The 24,445-nt window shown below is 35.8% G+C and overlaps 1 protein-coding gene across 10 annotated transcripts in view; it reads right to left on the bottom strand.

Annotated features, from left to right (window-relative positions):
- Nucleotides 1-666: 666 nt before the first annotated feature.
- Nucleotides 667-24,445, bottom strand: part of LOC121378384 (paired box protein Pax-2a-like) — a 181,570-nt gene continuing 157,791 nt past the window's right edge. For 7 of the 10 annotated variants that reach the window (XM_041506529.1, XM_041506531.1, XM_041506525.1 and 4 more), the window contains 4 exons: nucleotides 19,157-19,339; nucleotides 16,097-16,219; nucleotides 7,925-8,032; nucleotides 667-6,843 (listed from right to left, as the gene is read on the bottom strand). In XM_041506529.1, coding sequence (XP_041362463.1) covers nucleotides 6,698-6,843; nucleotides 7,925-8,032; nucleotides 16,097-16,219; nucleotides 19,157-19,339 — 560 coding nt within the window. In that variant the 3' untranslated portion in view covers nucleotides 667-6,697. Of the gene's footprint in view, nucleotides 6,869-7,924; nucleotides 8,033-16,096; nucleotides 16,220-19,156; nucleotides 19,340-24,445 lie in introns of all 10 variants that reach the window. The other 3 variants (XM_041506535.1, XM_041506534.1, XM_041506528.1) reach the window with 2 other exon arrangements.

The following is a 24,445-nucleotide window of genomic DNA, read 5'->3' as shown; positions in this document are numbered from 1 at the left end:
ATCCGGTGCGTCTGTGATCGTAAGCTAATGTTTGTATCAGTCATTTTATTTCGTAATATAATTAATTATATGTACGTACGAAATTATTGTGAGACAAAATCCGGTTTAGGCTGCTACAAACATTAAGAAGACAATAAAACATCTTGTTTACACCTTGCTTATAAAGTAAAATTTGTTTTATTTAACGACCCCTCTAGCGCACATTGATTTTTATCTTATCATCGGCTATTGGATGTCAAACATATGGTCATTATAACATATTTCTTCAGAGGAAACCCGCTACCGCCACATATTCTACTCGTTCCTGTAAGCAGCAAGGAATCTTTTAAATGCACTTTCCCACAGACAGGACAGCACAAACAAACTCAGGACAGTCCCTTCAACTGGTATTTACGTCCAGAAGTGTCGCCAGTGTCGTCCACGTCCAGCTATCGAAACACCCATTAAACAGTATTCATTTTCTTTCCTCACCAGGCCTTATGCTTACAAAACTTTTAGAGTCTAGACTCGAGACTGTAATAGAGTCTGAGACGTGAACGTCATGGCAACGCCATACAACTTGTATGCGTATGACGTCATTAGAGATTGAGTCTGGACTCTAAAAGTTTTATAAACACGGGCCCGGGTTTATAATAAAATAAACAAGAAAAAAACCCAAAACACAGATTGTTTAAAAGAATATGGCATTTTATTATTGTGAGTCGCACACACAATACACAAGTTTGTTACAAAGACAGAAAGTTAATGGAATAAAATCTTCGGGTAATCTCTAATATTTAATTGCGAACATAACAATTAAAACTCTGTTGGTTTTCTTTTTACACCCAACAGACCATTTGACGTGGTGCTTACACACGCACACACATAGAGTACAAGCACGTCTGTTGTGGGCACACCTTCAAACATCTACTCGACATTTTTTAAAAAGGTTCCTTAATTTTCATCCACGAATATTTACTCTATTAATCAGCCACTAAGGGATGGCATTACTAACAACAATAGTATCAGATGAAACGAACCCAGCCATTGGATGTAAATCTGGATGATTACGCATGTATGTATTACACGTATAACACCTACGGGTCAATGTCAGTACGTAATGATGCACCGATTTTGCTGCGGTGGGTTATTCATGAGTTCTTATCATGTAGCGTGTAAACAAAAAGGTGAAAAAAAAGAGAGAAAAATTAAAGAAGCTTTTTCTTAGAAAATATAATAATCCGTTTTAATAAATAAAGGTTTCATTTAAAACAATTTAAAAAAAAAAAAACTACATTATATATATATATTTTAAGAAACAGCTTTATGTGTTTTTTTATGTAATATACCAAACTTTAAACAGAAATAAATGTATATATTAACTTTAAAAAGATAGATTCCCAAGTACAGCTGTTAAGGTAAAAAGTTCAAAATATACCATATTAAACTTCAAAATGCCCAAACCTCTGGTCCAAAATCACACATAATAATAGCAAGGGCTGCAATGTGGGAGACATTTGTTTTTAAAAACTTCTATCCACTGCAGAGGCGTAGGGGTGGGGGGGGGGGGGGGATATTTAGTCAACACACCATTTAAATAAGTAATGTATTTAGTATCAACCAGAAAGTTTTAAAACTGACTTGAAGAGAAGCCCCCAACCCCAATCACAAATAAAACAGACAAACCCCTCCAAAAAAATTTAAAAAAATTAAAAGAAAATAATAATAAAAAAGATTAGTATGATCCTGTCTATCAGGTACAAAACATTTTTTTTAATTATCAATATCCACTACAAATAAAACCTAAAGCCAGAAGACCCACCTGGATTTTAAAAAATAAACTCTCTGCTCCTCATCTTTAGAGTTATTTCCCTTTAAAATCACACAGTGACCACGTGATTAAACCATTAGCAAAGTTTTGGATGACTTGATGAAATCGGCATCGGTCCTGACATAAAAAACAATAGATATAACCAATAGTTGCCCGTTATGAAGCTGACACAAAATTGGTTTACATATTATGGTAAAAATAAAGGTAAAATAACACAGGTAGGGCTTACGTTTTTCTCAGAGATTTCATAGACACAAAAATAATTCATTGTTTACTTGTATGCCATTTAGATAAAACAAGTAACTCAAAGATGGAACGGAATTTGAGATCATCATCTTTATATTATTATTATGTAATAGGTTTTTATGTAATTCATAAAGTAAAATTGAAAAATGAAGTTATGTCTTGATATACGTTGTTACTGGATTCGTATACCAGCCCCCACCCTCATCCCCACCCCCACCGCCGATTCCAATCTAGATTAAGTGGAACTGTAAGCTCCATGACTAATATTAGGACATCAAAGGCAGTAGTGCAAGAAAATTGCAAATATATATGTAACCAGGTGTTTATCTAGCAGTTTAACTAATTGTATATTTTCAGTTTAATTATTCAGGATAAAAGTTATTATTGAACTAAACATATAAATTGTGTTCAGTAGATCATATTATTAACTTAACAATTGTTTACAGAAACCCCTTAATTTATTAACTTAATTAGTCTTATTGATAATCTAAAGTAGTCATATTATTATAGTTTGGTTAACTCTAAGTTGACATACAAGTATGACATGACATGACCTGACAGTAACCACCTGACTGACCGGGGTCATGTATGCTTTTCCTGCTCCTTGCACTTCCCAAGATCCTAGAGAGAGGAAGACATATTTTGTATATGGTCAACTTAGCTACAGGCTGTGTTTTCGAGGTTTGTGAAAACCACTTTGAGATGTTGCTGGTGAGTAACATTATAAATATAATAATGTATACATGTATTTGCTCATACCACCTATATTTAATCATATCGGCAGTTATCGCTTAAGACGTTATCGCTTGAGATAACTTCAGTATTTTTCCCTATTTTTTTATGATGATATATTCTTGTTTTTAGGTTTGATGGAACGGAATGAATAAACAACTTGTGACAATGTGAATCCACCAGGCGTTGTTTTATTTTTGGACAACCATCCCGAGGTTACATATATATGATTTATTTTTCTAACTTTACCTACTTTCCAACGTTGAAAATATGCGAACGAAAAGAAGGAAATGGTTTATTTAACGACGCACTCAACACATTTTATTTACGGTTATATGGCGTCGGAGCGAACGAAAAAGAAAATACAGTCTTTTTAATAAAGTCCATTAAAAACATAATATAATGTCATGCCATAGGGTTTTACGTGCACATTCAGAACAAACTGTTGTATCGCACGCCTGTCGTGGGCGCAAGAGCCGCCTTGGTCGGCTCCTCCGTCCATAACATGAGATAATCCGAATATTTAAGAATTTATCACAGTAATCGGTAATGAAATTGACGAAAGATTAATTGATTACACCATGACAACGCTTTAATTCCGTTCCAACTTTGAAACAAAACGAGACAGTTGTAACATTAACGTTGATAACAAGATTAAAAACATAAAAAATAAATGACCAACTTTAAAACAAATCTCCTTTCGTGGCAAAACCTGGCATATTTTCACTAAACTACAATATTTTTGTTTCGATTGATATATACATGGCGGCAAGTGTTGCATGCAAAATGACAATTGAAATGTATGACATGTTAAATATTCACGAACGATTTGATATATGCATATATCTGTTGTTGTTGTTGTTTTTTTCAAATAACATATACTATTTCCTAGCACTTTTCAATCACATAAAATATTAAAAGGGAAATAGAGGCTACTCGACAGAGGTGCTATGACAATATTGGATGAAATTGAAACTTGACAATAAGTTGCCATAATGCATTGTGTTGGCAAGACACAAATAATCACACATTTCAAACAGGGAAGGGAAATATACGAAGACAAAAACGTTTAGCAATTTGGTACATGTGCTTAAATGAAAGAAAACTCGTGACTTTCAAAGCGAAATCAGTCACTGGATTTAATTGTCAGTATAATTAACGAACGGGAAGTTTTCAATACACAGTGAAATGCGTAACCGCCACACCATTGAATGTAGTAGTAGTTTGTATTTTAAAGTACAATGTATTTGTACCAAATTGCTAAACGTTTCGTCTTAGTACAGATTGCAGTATTAACACGCTATATACAGACAGAAAGAGATCACCTTTATAAAACTGAACATATACAATTATCTTATTTACAACTACAAGGAAATATACATACAACTTCATCAGCTAGGTGATACTACTAGTGATATCTCATTCATATTAACAAATAATTATAATAATGTTTAAAATGAGCAAATTACAAGGTTACCCGAATAACGCAACACGATTCATGTTTCAACGAGAAAAGAAAAATGACATACACTTGAAATGAATTAAACGACGTTTATCTAGGAAAAAAACCCTCTACACGATAAATTGAGCAATTTGTTTTTCTTCTCTACACTGGCAAGAATATGAAAGTCAGTTTCTTTGAGGTTGCTTTTATTACATAACTGTAATAAAATTATACTGTGGATAATGAGGTCTCTTCATTTAAATTCGGGGATCGGGCTAAGTGCTGAGTTATGATACGGGTTATACTTAGAGCATTAGTTAAAAGAGGTATTTTTCATTTACATATATATATCTACAGTATATATAAGCTGAAATCTTGAGAAGAATAAAATGAAGACTTTGACAAAACTGTTTCTTTATCATGCGTTGGTGTGAAACCGACTTTATTTGGTTACACCATTTTATCACAGAGGCGATATTGTGTCATTCACATTTAAAAAAATCGGTTTCAGGATGAAATTATGAATGGGGATATGAGGGGGAGGTTAAAAGGATCTCAGGTGGACGTTGAACAAGGGAGGGGCGGGGAGGGGAGCAGCAGGAGAAGGAGGGTTTACAAAAACTCCCATAACATGGATAACAAGGAATAAATGAATGCCAGTAAATATAAGGAAGTATTTAACCCTTTCGCCCCTACACACTAATTAAACTGGCATAAAACAATTATCATTTGAAATTTGCGGGGGTTAAAAAAGTTAGTGTTAAAATGTAACAAGAAAAGCAGCTAAAACAGACATAAATACTGTTATCTGGCTAACACACATCTCCAAACTAACGAATGGAATGGCACTTTTAATTCAGAACCACATTTCTTATGGAGAGAGAGAGAAAAAAGGTTCATTACAATGCTGGGCTTCCATAGATAACAAAACTCGAAGTGTCCGTTGTGGTAATGGAAATGATAAATAAATATTGCACACAACACGCATTTTGATTCCGTTTTCCAAGTTTGCAGCACAGAGCACAGAGCAACGAGTGCTTGTCCTTTGCACATAATGAAGATTGCAGTATTATATTTACAGTTCAACACAGAACAGTAAACTTGTTCTGTGCACGCAGTGAAAATTGACTCTATTCTGTGAAAGAAATGGAAATGCAATATGCTATACTGACACAAAACACTGACCTAGTTTTGGGACAGCAGTTAAAACAGCAGTTTAATATTGTATATTATGACGTACTGACCTTGTTGTCTTGTTCTGTGTCATAATGAACATGCTGACTACAACATTGTGACACAAATAATGACTTTTTTGGTCGCATTAATGATAACTGCATCATAATATTTTAACACAAAATCATGTTTTAAAACATCAATTTGTGCCTAGGCCCAGTTGTCCAAACTTTAGATAGCGTAACCAATGATTAAAAACTAAATGAACTCCAGATTTTAAATCGATATATATATATATATATATATATATATATATATATATATATATATATATATATATATATATATATATATATATGGTTACTGAAAAAGACATAAAAACTTAATTTTGAAACAAACTATGGAATTGATAAGTAATCAGTTTCAAAGTATTATCCAAAATACACATTTTCCATTAACTAGAATTTACCACAGCCAAGCTTTGAACAACCGGGCCTTGATGTATTAGTCAATGATTGGTTATGGTTCATTAAGGCGTACTCTCTCATTGGTCAGTTTCATATGCTAATGACTCTTTTCTACGCTGCATATTTACTAGCGTCCTATGAACGATAGTACGTAATCAAAGCAAATACTGATAAATAAACATGCTTTGCTCTATAATCTACAACGAATGGTTTTGCATGTGATAAAATAAATTTATATCTCTCTATATATAATCTATTTTCCTCTATAATTTAAATCATGAAAAAAAATCAATGAAAAATTGGAGCAGTTTGAAGGTTCGTATACAAATACTGTCAAATAAAAATCATGGGACTATCTTTTGACAAACACTGTCACACACACATAACAAAGACTGATGTTTCTCTGAGACCACGAAAATCAGTCAATCACCACTATACTGGTTCTGTCTTAGTCTTATTTCCATGTTTATAAATAGTTTTACCACTATTTTTATGTCACAGCAGTATGCAGGTATTTTGGAACACTGTTCACAAAGAAGTCACGCAGATATGAAACACTGGTCTTATCTTCTTTCTTTTTTTTAAATTTAAATTTATCTCTCTCAGCCATTCCTTCCATTTTCGCTTGCAAGTGTCTTCCATTTTAATATTCTCTCTCCCATATCACTGTGAGACAAACGTAAACAGCCAACTGTAGAAACACAATGTTATAAAAAATGTTTTTAGTTCATCCGCCCTTGAGAATTTCCATAAACATTTGCTGCGGTTTCTACGACTATGATCCAATGAGAACGCGTCTCGAGTTCTTCTCCGTTCTCCGACCAATCAGTACGTAGTCTGGGCTGCGGTTGCTAAGACGACAGCTGAGTGAGTGCGCGCTTTGTGACGTAGTTCCTCCAGGCTGTTGGTGTTATGCCTTGGAAGGGGCGCTTGATGTGGCTGTTGTCGTAGTTGGTGGTTCTGCTCGGACACTGTGTGGATAATAATACGGCGGGTCTGTAAATTGGAAATGCCTGACTATAATACATGCCTTCCTATAATATACAACAATTTAGAAGTCCCTCACTATATTACAGGACACGACAATTAACATTTTGATTGAAAAGATATTTTATTGCATATATATATATATATATATATATATATATATATATATATATATACACACACACACATAGACACACAGACACACATAGACACACACACACACAGACACCCACACACACACACACACACACACACACAACAAAAGGATTGGACACAAGTTATTTAACTAAGAGGCCCTCTCCATTTAACATATACATTGTTCTGTTATGTCTTATGTTTTGTTTTGTTTTCTTTTCCTTTTTACTATAACTACATTGATATTGTATTACACACGTTTCACAATATGAAAATATTCTGTATTTTGACTATCTTTTTCTTATTATATAAAAATGACACCAAATACTTGTATTTATTTTAGCCAATGTCTGACAATTATAGATAAGGCAAGTAAAATACTGATGATGATGCTGATGATCATGATCATAATGTCGACGTTGACGTTTTTTAAATTTTGAAAGCAATATAGCAAGATAATTTTAAAATGGTGTTGAAAATTAAACAAAAGGTACAATGGTTATAGCTGTATATGATTTAAATAACTGAAAACAGTTTTAAAGGCATACTGTCACGGATTTAAGGACCTTATTTCTCTAAAAGTGGATAATACATAAAAATTACATTAATTGTTGGAAACCAAATCTAGCTATCGCATCATCTTAACTAAACCATGATGGAGTGAAATCCATGTCAACCCTCTTGGGAATTTTAGTTTTTGAATTATGGACCATTGCCATAATTCAATTATTTTCACAAAATATCATTAATAAATGGAGTATGGTGGTTATGAAGATGGTTGAATAAAGTACATTTAGGAACAAATCAAATCATTTTTGTTCAGGTAATACTTTGTTAGACAATTAAATAGGTCAGTGGTCTGTGAAAATATGCCTTTAATACAACTGCGTAAAACATTATTAGTCTTAATGCGTTCCTACTGATACTTACTTAAAATGCTTCCTGGGGCCCCGTAACGCATGGGCCAGGAGGGATCTGGGTAGGGACTGGCTCCATACTGTGTGTATGGGACAGAATTATAAGTGGTGTATTCACCAGCTGAAAAATAGAACATAAAAAAACGTGTCCATTAATACAATAGTTGAAATAGAGACGCATTTTATCAGTTTTCGTGTTTTGGGGGCTAATCCAGATATGAATGTGTGTACACGAGAGAGAGAGAGAGAGAGAGAGAGAGAGAGAGAGAGAGAGAGAGAGAGAGAGAGAGAGAGAGAGAGAGAGAGAGAGAGAGAGAGAGAGAGAAAGAGAGAGAGATTACCAAACAAAACTCTTTTAAAAAAACCCATTGCTGATGACCCAGTTATATAAACAGCAATTGGTGTTACCCGACGAACTCCTGGTTGGAACGGGATATAGGAGGGTGGGATGGAGAACCAAACCTTGGACCAATCGCATCCCAGGATGTCGCTCAACCAATGAGCAAACTCTCCGTTTCGAGTTATAATAAAAACAGTACTTCTGAATCGAATTAATCAGGCACATTATTTCCATCAATCCTGGAACTCGATACGGCTTTCTATTATTCCGCGTGCGATTGTTTCAACGACAACGTGGCCGATTTTTGCATTGAGACATTAAGATGAATTACCCTGCGACACGCCCCCTGCTGTTACGTACATTTCTCACTGCGTTAACCAACACGCAGACAAACACGCGAAACAATCGCGATATGGACTGAAATCGATTTGGCGAACACACCCCCCTCACCCTCCATCACCACCTCGCAAAGCTTGCATAAACAGAGGTAATTCTGTTTATCTACTCTTAGAGTTTGACAGCTCTGACAACAGATGGCGCTACGGCGAAAAATAGCTTTCGGCTTTTATTTTTCAAAAATTTAAAGTTCTGCGAGATTTGTTTTCCCTTACACGGTTGAACTTTTTTCTCCTTTTTTTTTTTGCGCCGTAAGGTTCTTCCTGTCTGGGTGACAGTGTTTGTGTTTCGAGGTGGCAAGGAGAACATGCGCCGCTGAGAGCTCGTCAGAGTCTCACAGTACTCGTTATTTTGCCAGCAGATCCCTCTTAATGAAATTGTGTAAATTGAGACGCCAACAGAATTGAATGTTTGCAACCCCATGGCTGTGATCTGATTGGGTTACGGGCTTCCATTGCCGGCGCGTCGTTGTTTGGTGACAGACGAAAATTAGATAAAACACCGACAATAAAGTCCATTTCCTCTGCCCATTCAGTCGCGCCCGCTCTAAATAATATTATTTCTGTAACATTATTTTACGGCGACTTTCTGCGATGATCGACAACAGATAACCTAAGACAATCAAAGCTTTATCGCGGACTAATGGACTCACCAATTTGCAGAAGCAGTTGGGGGACAAAACCAGCCGGCTTTGCTAATTAAATGGAGAAAAGATTTGTAAACCTTCAGCTGACTAAAATTACGCTCGATCCCCGGGGAGCAATTATTGTATTGCTCGTGGCTCTGCAATGACTGGTCCCGAGGTTTAGGCGCTCAGTCATCTCGTCAAAATGTCGGCATCATGAAAAAGTTACAAATGGTCCCCGGGAGTCTACTAAGTGTAACTGCCGCGAAGTAATGAATCACTGGTCTTACCCTGAAACGTGATACCATCGGGCAATGGACATATCTGTAAATTGCTGTCAGTGGCATGCTTTAATATTATTTAATTAATATCGGCAATGTCAATCGCATGTCATATCGTAATGTATGCACTTTAATGCTTACAGTTATCATTTACAGACTTGTAATTCTTCGACTAGTAATGAATTGTTGAAACAATGGTGCGTGCACAATTAGCAAGTAATATTCAGTGAAGGTTCAGCGATGTCATGCTATTCGAGGGATGGAGAGATCACTTAGTTCCATAGGTCGTCTGTTTCCAGGTGTGAAATACTAGTTAACAACCAAATGATTTCCTGTATTATCGGTCCCAGTAGGTGAAGAGACAAAATGCCGTAACGTTTCAGGACGGCGAGCGCTTGCAGATATGGTGCAGTCGAGTTACTATGATGCATAATATATACTGAATTGATTGCCTACTACCTTCTTCTGAAAACTCATGGTGGTAGCATTATAAAATGCTCGTAGACCAAAAAAACAGAGAGAGAGAGAGAGAGAGAGAGAGAGAGAGAGAGAGAGAGAGAGAGAGAGAGAGAGAGAGAGAGAGAGAGAGAGAGAGAGAGAGAGAGTTAGGTGTGTGTGTGGGGGGGGGGGGGAGAGGAGATTAAGGCGGCATGATAGAAAGGGCCAGTTAAAAAAACATAATAATAAAAGAGACACCTAACTTTTTCAGCATCAAAATCGTTTACAGCGGTATCAGCTTTCAGATACTGTAAACAGGGGAGATACGCATTAAGACATTTGTCAACTTGGAAATTCGACACGTTCCCTCACATGCCCGTCAATTAATCACACGCAACAGCGAAAAAACGCCAAAAAGCATGACAACTGGTCGCCATGCGTGGAATTACGCCCCCTGGTGCCTAATTATCATCAGCCGATGACGATGCAAAAGGCGGCATCACCTTACATGTTTATTTTGGAATAAATTTCTCCGAGCTTTGCCGAGTGAATGAAACACGGAGATTAAATCACGAAAGCGTGGATGCCTGTAAGTTTATAGGATGTATTAAAAACCGAACCAATGAACCGCTCATGCGTGGGTCGTAAGCAACGTTTGTAATACTCTTATTTTCCTCCCTCGTTTTTTGCGAACACCGGCAAGCTGCTTAAGTGCAGACAGAAGCGACAGAGAGGCAACACTGAGTTCGGGTGAACTCGGTAACATCCGCGATCGTAAAACGAGTGTTCAAAACATAAGAGGAAAGATTAAAAGAGATTAAAGGGGAATTGGGATTTTAATATATTTGTCCCCAGTTAACCTCTTCTAATGTGTACGTTATACAGTAACACATAGGTTTTCACAACAGAAATATCTACTATTAAATCAACTGTAACTTTTCCCCACATTATGTTTCCATATCAGTAATAATAGACAGAATACTAAATAAAGGATAAAGCTGGAAAACAAGTCCATTTCGAGCATGTTGTAGCAAAATTTATAGTATTTTTATTTATTTTTAAAGAATTTGAAAAGAGTTCCGAATATTTGGTATCAATTTTGAAATTCCGCATACAGGATGAGAATTCCGGATTTTCTCCCCGGAAAATTCCGAATAGTTAAAGCCATAAAGGTTGGTGTTTTTTTGTGGGTTTTTTTTCACAGTGACAAATTAATGATGATGGTGGTGGTGGTGGTGGTGGTGGTGATGATGATGATGATGATGATGATGATGATGATAATTATGATGATAATTATGATGATGCTTTCAGACGTGTTTGAGTTCTTGTTTTTAACCAATTAAACTTTAAAAATACTGTCACAATAGAGAGAGAGAGAGAGTGGGGCGGGGGGAGGGGGGTACAAAGACAAAGAGACAAAGACAGAAAAAGATGCATACATACAGAGACGGAGGCATACAGAATGAAAGAAAGAAAGAAAAAGTGTGTATTTGGATAAGTAGGAAACGCTGCTTGACGGCTCGTATCAATTCGTTGCGTGGCTATTAAACTATTAGTGAACAACGGAAAGGACTTCACTCATTTGTTAGCGCACACTTTCAAATAGTTGAACTTCATTACGCCGTTATTGCTTCTTGCTACAGGCGTCGAAGAAATAATACACAAACACGACAGACAGGTCTCGAGTTAATTTTCAGCCCCAGAGAGTCGAGTTATCTTTATCATTTTCTAGCAGAATCGACTGCATTACGGAAAATTACCCAAAGAATTCATTTAGTGGGGATTGTCTGCAATCTCCCACAGGCTAATGCGCTGGCCGCGAGAAGATGATAATCATTTCAGAGACTCTGGCATCGCCGTCGCTAAAACCTCTAAGTTTTCTGCCAGGAACGACCCAATACATCAAGCGAAAATCAGGTCCCCCGATTGCAGATGCGAGCGAATCTCAGTGGGTGGAAATAGTGAAATCAGTGTTTCATATGATTACAAGCGATTTATTCAATTGTCTTGTCAATTGCATTACAGTCGCAGAGAAATCCGATTCCCTCTGTGAAAACTGCAGCAGAAAGAGACGTATGAGCGGTTGAAATAGACTTAAACACGTCACGGGATGAAACCATACAACCTTGCAGCGATGTGTTTATTGCGCGCAAGGCGTGGTTTGGAGGCGGTTGCGTGGCAATTTATTTTGATTAACTGAAATGAGCGAACATGTTAATAGCACACCGTAGCGGCGTTGCCTATTGCGCGAAACATCGAAAACTGCTTTCGACGACTGTTCATTACATGACGGATACACAGTGCAATGAGATGCACCAGTAACTTGCAGTCGACATGCATGTAATTGACTACTTTATGACGAAGAATTGGTCCAGATTATGCAAAAAATGTACATGCTTGGCACACAATTTAAATATAGTTTAAGGACAGTTGTTTCCATTTTCATGACGTAATAAAAATGTATACAGCTACCATTATCATTTGTCTATTGCTTTAACTAGCTGATTACTATATATATATATATATATATATATATATATATATATATATATATATATATATATATATATTATATTTAGGTATAAAGTATATAAAGATAAGAATACAAAGGAAATGTGGAAAGAACAATACAAATCGATTTTAAAGGGGCTATATCGAATGAAAATATTTTTTGTTTAACAACACTTCAGCCCAAATGTTGTTTTTTGATACAGCTCTTTTATTAAAACTACTCGATTATTAAAGTCATTTCTGTTTCTTCCTTTTAATACTGACAGCCCGTTGCCTTATATTATTAACATACAATATTGTTTTGTTTTTTCTTTGATACAGCCCTTTTAAAACTAGTTGATTATTAAAGTCATTCTGTTTCTTCCTTTTATTAATGGCGGCCCCTTGCCTTATATCATTAATATATTAAAAATATTGATTTTCTTTTCTTTGATACAGCCCTTTTAAAACTAGTCTATTATTAAAGCCCTTTCTGTTTCTTCTTTGTATAAACGGCGGACCTCTGCCTAAAACTATTATTAATATTTGTATTACATGTAAAGATTACATTTTCAACTACAGGACCATAAATGTTTTACTACCAAATAATTTATTTACTACTGCTTGAAAAACATTTTCGTTAAATGATGGATAATGTTTTCAAAAGAAATATTAAAAAATTAGAAACAAAACCGAATAAGCCCCATGAACAAAAACAGTTTATTGAATATTACATCTTTATTTGATCTTATTTAACTATAATAGACGTTCTAATTTCGCCGAGCCATAATTCTGGATTTTACACGTCCCGGGGTTAAAACTGTCAAGGCTCTCACGGGCCCTAACGCAAAGAACATCTAAAACGCGATATCTTAATATCCTGTTTCTTCCATGTCTAGCGATCGTTATAACGAACCAGCCGACGCAATAAGCGCCAACATGATAGCCTGTTTGATTCCGCCTATAATTTGGTGTAATTAAATGGGCGCGATTGATCCAATAACGGTTACATTAATACGATTGTTCAGTTTGCTGGCTTCCCACTTTTCTTGAGATGGTGCGCACACCGTAAGGCGGAATTACCGTCCGGACATAAAACAGATTGGCGAGGATCAAATATTGTCTTGTTCGTAATATTGCCGAGCAATTAAGTTGTCAGCGTCGCGATGCATCGTGTGTAAACAAAACAAACCCATAACAATGGGTTTTTTGAGACATCCTAAGTGAGTCTATGATATTGAAAATATTTTAAGAGACCTAGCATTCGATATTGACGTAATTATTTTAATATTAACGATCATAACAACAGAAACAGTAGAATGTATGAATGAGTGAAGAAAAAAAAGAAGAAAAAGAACGGACGAACAAGTAAATGAATAATGAATAAAATATATACGGTCAATATCAAATAAATAAATAAATAAAATATAATATACATAAGCGCCGACTACTACTATTTATGATGCTTTAGTTTACAATTTAAATGTTTACATATACAATGTATTAAAGAATATAATTATATCATAAAGATTTTATAAATCTAACAAATAACTGCAAATAACAGGTTAATTTACAACTTCCTGCATTCGGTTGTTACATAACCTCATATCAAAATGCTAGTCAAGGTGACTGGACCGATTCCATATCATTTTGTTGCTACGCTTGCATACATCGATTACATCGCACGTGGTGGAAACAAAAATAAGTATGATGGTTGTTAAAAACATACTGAAATTATAGTTATTTTATTTGTACTTAAAGCTCAACTTATTGGAATTTGTGTCAAACCAAAAAAATTCAATTTAAAATAAATAAATAAAATTATAGATTTAACAAAATTACCACACACACACACACACACACACACACACACACACACTAGCAACACTTGTCTTTCACAATATCCCGGGGTGAGATGTAGCCCAGTGGTAAAGCGCTCGCTTGATGCATGGTCGGTTTGGGATCGATCCCCGTCAGTGGACCCATTGGGCTATTTCTCGCTCCAGCCAGTGCACCACGACTGGTACATCAAAAGCCGTGGTATGTGTTATCCTGTCTATGGGATGATGCATATAAAAAGATCCCTTGCTGCTAATCGAAAAGAGTAGTCCATGAAGTGGCGACAGCGGGTTTCGTCCCTCAATATCTGTGTGGTCCTTAACCATATGTCTGACGCATATAATCGTAAATAAAATGTGTTGAGCGCGTCGTTAAATAAAAACATTTCCTTCCTTCCTTCACAACATCCCCCACAATCAGATGTTCTCTTGAACAGCATTAGCCATAGCGGGTTTTTTTTTTGCTTTCCATTTATTTAGTTTATATAATAATAAAAAACCTCTCTTAATTTAGTTAAACCTCTGCAACAAATTGCTATGACAATAACTGACAAGCTAATACGTATGCAGATACAATTCCAATAATTCCGTTTTATCTTCGAAAGAGATACACGTATCGCACAAGCTTTCATGTGTAGACGGAGATAATATTTTTGTTTTCTAAATGGAATGGCCGTATTTATTTACCCATTGTGTAATATAGTTTCGTCACACATAACTGCAGAAAATCAATTTCTATTGTTTGGTAATCCAATGTACACTGAAATAATGGGAACACCCGATATGCACTTCTCTCAGTTGTTTGCGTATAACATGCTTTACAAATATTTGACAAGGCAGAGCGGTTTTGGAATGAGGTATGAATCGGAAGGTATTTTATTAACCAGAAACAAACGTATGTGTGTAGAGAAATAGAGTGACAGGTAGAGGGAGGGGGTGAGGGGAAGGGAAGAATGGGGCAGGGAGGGAGAGAGAGAGAGAGAGAGAGAGAGAGAGAGAGAGAGAGAGAGAGAGAGAGAGAGAGAGAGAGAGAGAGAGAGACAAAGACAGAGGGAGACACACACAGAAGGAGAGAGACAGAGAGATATAGAGACAGAGAGAGAGAGAGAGAGAGAGAGAGAGACAGAGACAGAGGGAGACACACACAGAGGGAGAGACACACACAGAGAGAGAGAGACAGAGAGATATAGAGAGAGAGAGAGAGAGAGAGAGAGAGAGAGAGAGAGAGAGAGAGACACACACACACACACACACACACACACACAGAGAGAGAAAATGTTTGTGTCTGTTTGTGTGTTTGTACTTGTGTAAAACCACAACTACACTGAAAAAAGGTAAACATGCAGACTGGTATGTTATTCATTCTAAGTCATTTATTAAAATAAATGTGCAAATATAATTGTAAATATGCAAATTAGCATAATTAAAATACCATCTCAAAATATGACTAACAACATTATATGTGTTGTATTGCTATAAATATTGTACTGATATTATTTTATATACTGTAAAGATTTTCATATTTAAGAATCACAATTATGTTACTAAACGGAAACAATCAGGTGTGTGTTCAGGAAATATTACAGGGGCGGGTCTAGACTATAACGAGCGAAATTTTAAGGGGGTGGGGAGGGGTGATGCTACCACGGAAAATACATAAAAAATATTTGTTTATTGAACCAAGTGGGGGCATGTGTGGTTGTTCGACCCCACCCCCTTTTTTGGACACACCTCTGACAATACAGCTGTATGTTTGTCGACTCAGGAATGGACTTACCTGGAACATTTGCTGTCGTGTTTGCGTAGATTCCTTGCGGTAACACGAGAGGTACTGACGTGTTCACGGCCGCCTGGCCGATGTATGCTGTGTGATTTGAACTGTACGTGATGGGTGGCGGGGCTGCAAAACAACAACATGATATTAATTTTTTTATTTTTTTATTTTTTTATTTTGTTTGCAAGAGAATTTTTTTCTTTCTTTTCTGTTTTTCCCCCGTTAAAAAAATTATAACATTGATACTGAGCTTCATTTATTGCCTGTAAATGAAGTAGCCTCGTCTAGGAGATTTTTAGACAGGAAGTGTGTGTATGTGTGTGTGTGTGTGGGGGGGGGGGGCATAAATATAAAAAAATATTAATATTGAAAAAAAGAGGCGTATATATATATATACTTCCCTCCCCACGCCTACCCGTCCAATACAGTCTTTCTTTGTATGAGTATAAGTGACACCTTTTTGAATTTTGACTTTCATGCAAAGTGTTGCAATTTCCAGTTTGTACATTGAAGATTCATAAATTATTGTAAATGCAAATACAATTTTAAATTAATATGGTTCTTTAATTTGTAAACGACGAAATATCGGAGAAACTGGTTTTAAAAAACCCAAAAACAAAACAAAAACAAAAACAAAAACACTCCAAAAAACAACTCTAAAACAATATTTTTATTATTTATTTCGAAAACGGAAAAGTATGCAGAATGCAAGTGAATTTAGTTTAATATTAAAAAAACAACCCATAAATAATAAATAAATAAATAAAAATCAATCAATCAATAAATTTTTCAATAATGTATATTTATGTATAAGTTAACACTGCATGGTTTGTACAATGATGCAAAAAAAATAAAAATAGAAGGTTATTATTATTATAAATTTTTTTATAATTTAAATTTGAAAAATGTATATGCATACATTAAGACTGCTTGGTTTGTGCATTACCCCTCCCCCCTCCCCCACCCCCACCAAAAAGAAAAAAAAAGAAAAAAAAGAAGCAAATATTCGTAGTTTATTTTTTCTCAATAATATGTATGCATAAATTAACACTGCATGGTTTGTGCACAGACCAAAAAAAAGAAGAAAAAAGGTAAATATTCGTTAAAAAAATTTCTCCATAATATATGTATCAATTAACACTATATGGACCAAATAAAAAAGAGGCAAACATTTGTCGATTTTTTTCTACAATAATATATGTATAAAATAACACTACATGGTTTGTGCATGGGTCAAATAAACATTGTAAATAAGCAAATATTCATAAATAGTATTTTTTTCTCAATAATGTATGTATAAATTAACATTGCATGGTTTGTGTATTGGCCACAAAGTACACTGATATCGATTCACGGCGGGGAGTTACAGGCAGAGACGCCAAGTTGAACGAATTATGTTTTATTTCTTGCTGATAATGACAACAAAACGCAGACTGCACGTTCACAAACTGGGTGAAATTGACAGCATCGGTTTTGTTGTTCATTAGTCATAATTGCGAAATATATTTAACAATGAAACTAAATCGCATAATCGATTATTCAGTCTAGTTGTTCGCGGGTGCACATTTCAAAATGTTAGGATTAAGAGACTTTTAATCGTTCAATTAATATTGTGTTAAAGGTGCATAGTCTGCGCGCACAACTTCGTAACAGTACCTTTCATCGAGACTGGCAGTTTATTGTCTAGGATATTCTGTTCCGTGTAGCTAGTGTCTACTTGGTTCAGTGGCGTAATGGGAGAGAGGGGGGGGGGTGCATAAGGAACATGGCCCTCCCCCAATCAATATATTTTTTTTTAAACTATTAAATTTTATAAAATTATATATATACACTGTATATATACATACATACATACATAGTGTGGATTTGCCCCTCAATATGCCCACTCCCCCCCCCCCCCCCCCCCCAATCTCAAATCCTGGCTAAGCCAATGGCTTGGTTGTTCTGGTATTAATTTTGTGGATGATAAGACATTTTGTGATGTGACCGCCCAACTTTGAACTTTGATAATACTAACATTTTATTTTATAATTTATATATGCAAAAATAAATTTAAAAAACAAAAACAAAAACAACCTGCACACTCCCCCAACAACCCCCCAAACCAACTACCCTACACCCAAAAACCCAAAATCCTATTCAATCGTCAGAATGTTTGGTCAGTAACAGCTTTTCAACATATCTCGAATACAAGCATTTACTGGTTTTGAGATATGATTTGAAATAATTTCAAAATTCTGGATTGGGAAAATCCCAGATAAAAAGTGATTATTAGTATACACACAAAATAAATTTTACGTAACCGGATAGACGAAATAAATATTTATATCAAGAGAACCCAGTATCTTTAAAATATGTGTACGATTAAAAGAACTTAATGAAAAATCTGTTATTTTAATTTTTGAAAATATACACAATTCAATAATACAATCCAAAGTCCAAACATTTGTGCCATGCCTATATCTAATTAAAGTTAAAACATGTCCTTCCTGGTCACAGCCTGTGACTTCACCAATTACTATTTTAATAATATAATTATTAAAAAAAACCATACACAATTTATACAAGGAGCTCTTTTGGAAACAGTACCCAATACTTGTTGCTCAAAATAGATACCGAAAACACAAATAATAATAATAATAATAATAATAATAATAATAATAATAATAACCACAAAACATGATATCTATAACGACGACGACGATGATGATATTGATACTAATAATAATTTTTAAAAATCACGAGTTAAAAATAATAGAAATATTTGTCAAAAAAAAAGAAAAAAGAGAAAAAAAGTATACATTAAAAAATCCCCAAACCTTTCCAAAGTTACTACATACTATTTGTTTTTACGGGAGAAAAAAAACCTGAGTAACTATTTTTGAACGATCATTGAACATAATATACATATATAGAACACAGTATCCTAAAACAAAATAAAAACAAAAACAAAACTATAACGATAACATGATAATTCATGCAATATCGAAGCAAACGTGCAAGAAACAGTAGTGCTCTAACGATAACCAATCAAAAACAACGTAACACAGAAAGCTAGCTTACTTGAGAACTGTCCAATGGGTGGGAGCGGTGTGTATGTCTGATTAACCGGTGCTATGGAAGGCACCGGTTTTAACTCGGTAAATGTCGAACTCGCCGCATTACTGGGAGTGCCTGGCTTCGAGGATGGGGAGGGATTATTGTTGTTATGGTTGCTGCCGCTACTGTTGTTGTTTGTGCTGCTTGCTGGAAAGGGAGCATACATTGCATGCAGGATCACGCCAGTCACAGGCAGTATTAATAAGACATACACATATTTCTGTAAGGGAGATTTGCAAATTTACATTCAAGGAGCATGCAATTTAGGCCGGTTTTCAGGTGGGACGGTTAGGGAGAGGTACTCCCGAAATTATGGTACAATTATTGTCGGCAGCCTTGGATATTTTAAATTTAGAATTTAATTTTAAAAAATATACCAAGATAATTTATTTAGAACATTATTAGGGCCGTAGCTAGGATTTTTGTTATTATTATTAAAAAAAAAATTAATTTTTTTTTTTTTGGGGGGGGGGGGGAGGGCAACTGAGTAGTTAATAGTCTAAAGCTCCTTAAACGGTTAAGAAAAATTTCTTTAAGTTTTTTTATAATTTTTCCCAGATTTTTATCTTGTCCCCTCCATCCCCCACTAGCTACTGCCCTGATTATAAAAGGAGATCTGGTGAGAAAATGCCGAGGACTACAAATCAGAAAGCTAGCATGGGGTGCTATGGGTCCTAGGATCAATACTCGTCGATGAACCCAATGTTTGTTTATTTCCAACCATAACCACTGACGCACGACTGCCATGCAGTGCGGACTGCAAATCAGCGGTAGAGAGCTAGCCTGGGGTGTAGTGGTTACTAAGATCAATCCTCGTCGATGAACCCAATGTTTAGTTTTTTCAACCCTAACCATTGACCCACGACTGGCATACCAAAGGCCAGAGATATGTTTTTCCTTTCTGTGGAAAGTCCAAATTAAATACCCCTTGTTTGCTATTCAATAGGGGTAGCCTATGCGGCGGTAGCGTGTTGCCTCTCTATATCCTGGACCAAGTGCCGCATATGTTTAAAATGTGTCGAGATCTTGTTAAGGTGACATGCCTTTTTTTTTTGGGGGGGGGGGGGTGAATGCCCATATAACCACTTAAACTAGAATTTGCAAATCTCCCTTGAAGAACAACACACAGGCTAAAGCAAACATCAAACCAAAGGAGATACAACAATTACCATATTTCACTATGTCTGAAAGTTACAAATATAAAACACACAAAGTATTTATTATTAACAAGATGGACACCGCAAGTCAAAAAACCAAAACAAATACAACAATAAATTTATTAATAAGGCATCATGTGATTGTGTGAAAGTTTGAATAAGAGTATTTGTATTTATAACTATGGCTAATAATATTTTGTTACGCTTAAAGAAGCAGAAAACCGGATTTCGTTCAAGCATTGGACATTAGACCTGGAGGCAGTCTAAGCGATACAGTACTTTACTTTTCGACTAGCTAATGAATTTAGATAGTGAGTTTAGCTAATGAGTTTGGCTAGTTTTCATTTTACTTAAACTGTTGCGAACTGAAGGTATTGAATTTTCGACTAGGTGCTGGCTAATGAGACAGAGCACTTGATTTTCGACTAAGTGCTGGCTAATGAGACAGAGCACTTGATTTTCGACTAGGTGCTGCCTAATGAGACAGAGCACTTGATTTTCGACTAGGTGCTGGCTAATGAGACAGAGCACTTGATTTTCGACTTGATGCTGGCTAATGAGACAGAGCACTTGATTTTCGACTTGGTGCTGGCTAATGAGACAGAGCACTTTATTTTCGACTAGGTGCTGGCTAATAAGACAGAGCACTTGATTTTCGACTTGGTGCTGGCTAATGAGACAGAGCACTTTATTTTCGACTTGGTGCTGGCTAATGAGACAGAGCACTTGATTTTCAACTAGGTGCTGGCTAATAAGACAGAGCACTTGATTTTCAACTAGGTGCTGGCTAATGAGACAGAGCACTGAATTTTCAACTAGGTGCTGGCTAATAAGACAGAGCACTTGATTTTCGACTTGGTGCTGGCTAATGAGACACAGCACTTTATTTTCGACTTGGTGCTGGCTAATAAGACAGAGCACTTGATTTTCGACTAGGTGCTGGCTTATGAGACAGAGCATTTGATTCTCGACTAGGTGCTGGCTAATGAGACAGAGCACTTGATTTTCGACTTGGTGCTGGCTAATAAGACAGAGCACTTGATTTTCGACTAAGTGCTGGCTAATCAGACAGAGCACTTGATTTTCGACTAGGTGCTGGCTAATGAGACAGAGCACTTGATTTTCGACTAAGTGCTGGCTAATCAGACAGAGCACTTGATTTTCGACTAGGTGCTGGCTAATGAGACAGAGCACTTGATTTTCGACTAGGTGCTGGCTAATGAGACAGAGCACTTGATTTTCGACTAAGTGCTGGCTAATTAGACAGAGCACTTGATTTTCGACTAAGTGCTGGCTAATAAGACAGAGCACTTTATTTTCGACTAAGTGCTGGCTAATAAGACAGAGTACTTGATTTTCGACTAGGTGCTGGCTAATAAGACAGAGTACTTTATTTTCGACTAGGTGCTGGCTAATAAGACAGAGTACTTGATTTTCGACTAGGCGGCTACTAGAACACTAGACTTTCGACCAGGTTATAAAGCAATGGACTTTTCGATCAGGAGTTAGAGGACTGAATTTTGAGCCAGAGTTAATACAATTATTCCAGTGGATATAAACTGTCTCTTAGAGTACTGCTGGTGCTACCCCCACCCACCCACATCCCCCCCCCCCGCCCAAAAAAACAACAACAACAAACAAAAAAACAAAAACTCAAACCCCCCCCCCCCCCCAACTTATGGTATTCTACCGCTCTCTATTCCGCGACCCCTTCTTCTATTTTAATTTGATCAGCGAATTATAAAAATAAAGACACGGGGAATAATTCTATTTATGAGGAACTCTTCAAAAGAGGAGGGAAATAAGATACTTTTTTAATGCGGGACTCTTCAGAAGTGGAGGGAAACAATAACACCACGCGATAACAGGCGAGATTCTCGCGATACTTCATTACATTTTCTCGTCTTTCGGCGAATTCGCTTTTTTATCTTTAATTGCTTACATCTCGATCAAATGAGTCCTTTTTTAAAACCTCGGTAACTCATATCAGAGAGTTGTTGGGGAGCAATAACGCAATTAGATACAATTGGTTCGTCAACGAATGATTTGTTTACAGCGCCCCGAGCGGAAGAACGGGTTTTCGGCATGCGATGCGCGCATCGTTCTTGAAGCGATGACAGAAGACGTATTCTGATTAATTCTGATTAATTCTGATCTGATATTTTATCTCTCCCTTCACGACAGAGGCCGGTACAAGGGTTGAAACAGTGATCTCTCGTGGGCGTCTTTCCCCAACAGAACAATAATAATCAAATTGAAAATACTGCCATAGTCAAATTACGTTGCGTTTATCTTCTACTTTTTTTCAATGCAGATAATGATTTAATCTTAATTGATTTATGTAATGTCTCCACTTCCGCATAGTTACAGATTTTAACGATATGGTATACTGAGCTCAAAATAAATAAATAAATAAATAAATAAATAAAGTACGAATCAACGAATTTATATGTGATTTATATCATTTCTTTTCTTTCGCACTATTACATATTTTACCCATATGGTATACTACGCTAAACATAATCGACACAATATGAATCAATGATCTATTATAACATTCACATTTACGAATCCACGAATGAATACCACAAAATTCTTCCTTTGTGGCCACGATGAATCAGTGTATTCTAGTGGTGTCGTTAACCAAAACAAACTTTAACTTTATGGCCACGAAAAACGAATTACTAGTAGTTGACCTGCGATTGCAGTTTAAAAAAAAGTGGTATGGTATTAAAACGCATCATGCGCGAATTCAGCTACGGGTGTAGGGACATTCCACTGTGCCGCATATGTTTAAAATGTGCCGAGATCCCGTTAAACTGACATTCCTTTCTTTTGAAATGAATCCCCAAATAACAGCTTCAGCTAGAATTTGCAAATCCCCCTTGAAAACCAAAGTACGAATCAACGGAATTGGAATGGAAATACTGTGCTATCTGCATAGACAGTTAAATTTACTTTTAGAAGAATGATTTAAATTTAAATATTTAGAATTATTTCAAAATGACTGATAAACACAGTTGAAAAAACGACAAAATAAAGTAGCTAGCAAAATAATACGAAATGAAACACACAAAAATAAATATGTGAAAAGGTGCAGCAAAAATTAAACAGCGAAACAATGTAGCCACAAACAACACACCAGAACCAAACTCAAGTCAGCCACAGAGTTTTAAAATAACATTAATAATTCTAGAGAAAAAGAGCACACCGCTTAGGAGTAGCCTATGTGTCGGCAGCAGGTTTCCTCTCAGTCACTAGGCCAAGTGTCGCAATACATCAGAGACACTAAATAACCTTCGTTTAAAACTGACTACAGAGTCGTCAAAGAAACATTTCAATCGTTTGCTTTAACAAATCAATTTCCTAATATGTAGATTAGATTATTTAGAATAGTAAAGTTCAGTGTATAACAATAACAAGTGAACCAAATAATTTAATTCACTAATACAAAAAATAAAGAAAATCTGTATACGGGTAGCCAATATGGTAAAAAATAAATAATACATTATATATATATATATATATATATATATATATATATATATATATATATATATATATATATATATATATATATACGCGTGACGCAAGTTTTATACACGTCAATAATTCTTAGCGACCAATTCAAATTCAAAAGGAAAAACAGGAGGCCAAAGTATTTAAGAGAGAGAGACTGAAAACTATAATAAATTTTGTTATGTACTTTCCATTAAAAAATGGTTCATGGGGAACACAATACACTTTTGATATTCTCGAGTTAATGATGCAAATCGATCAGTTTGTAAATATTATCATAAATAAATGTTAAACAAAAATATCAAATTACATGTATATGACATTCGGAACTATGATAATGAACCTTCAAATGATTTGGGATGACATGAGGTAGTTTTGAATCAGATGCCCAATTAACGGACGCTGACGTATAAGCAACTTTGGTTGTTGAGAAACAATTATGCTTCTACCTCCAGTACCCTGACAGTGAGAGAGCAAGACGGACATTTGGAAAGAGATCATTGTAACCATCCAAATGTCCGTCTTGCTTTCTTACGGTCATAGTTCTCGTGTTATTATGACTGCAGCAAAACCAAAA

The sequence above is a fragment of the Gigantopelta aegis genome, chromosome 8, assembly GCF_016097555.1.
Source record: "Gigantopelta aegis isolate Gae_Host chromosome 8, Gae_host_genome, whole genome shotgun sequence".
Taxonomy (NCBI): domain Eukaryota; kingdom Metazoa; phylum Mollusca; class Gastropoda; order Neomphalida; family Peltospiridae; genus Gigantopelta; species Gigantopelta aegis.
Note: the sequence above shows the minus strand (reverse complement) of the source record. Positions and strands in the feature narration are given on the sequence as shown.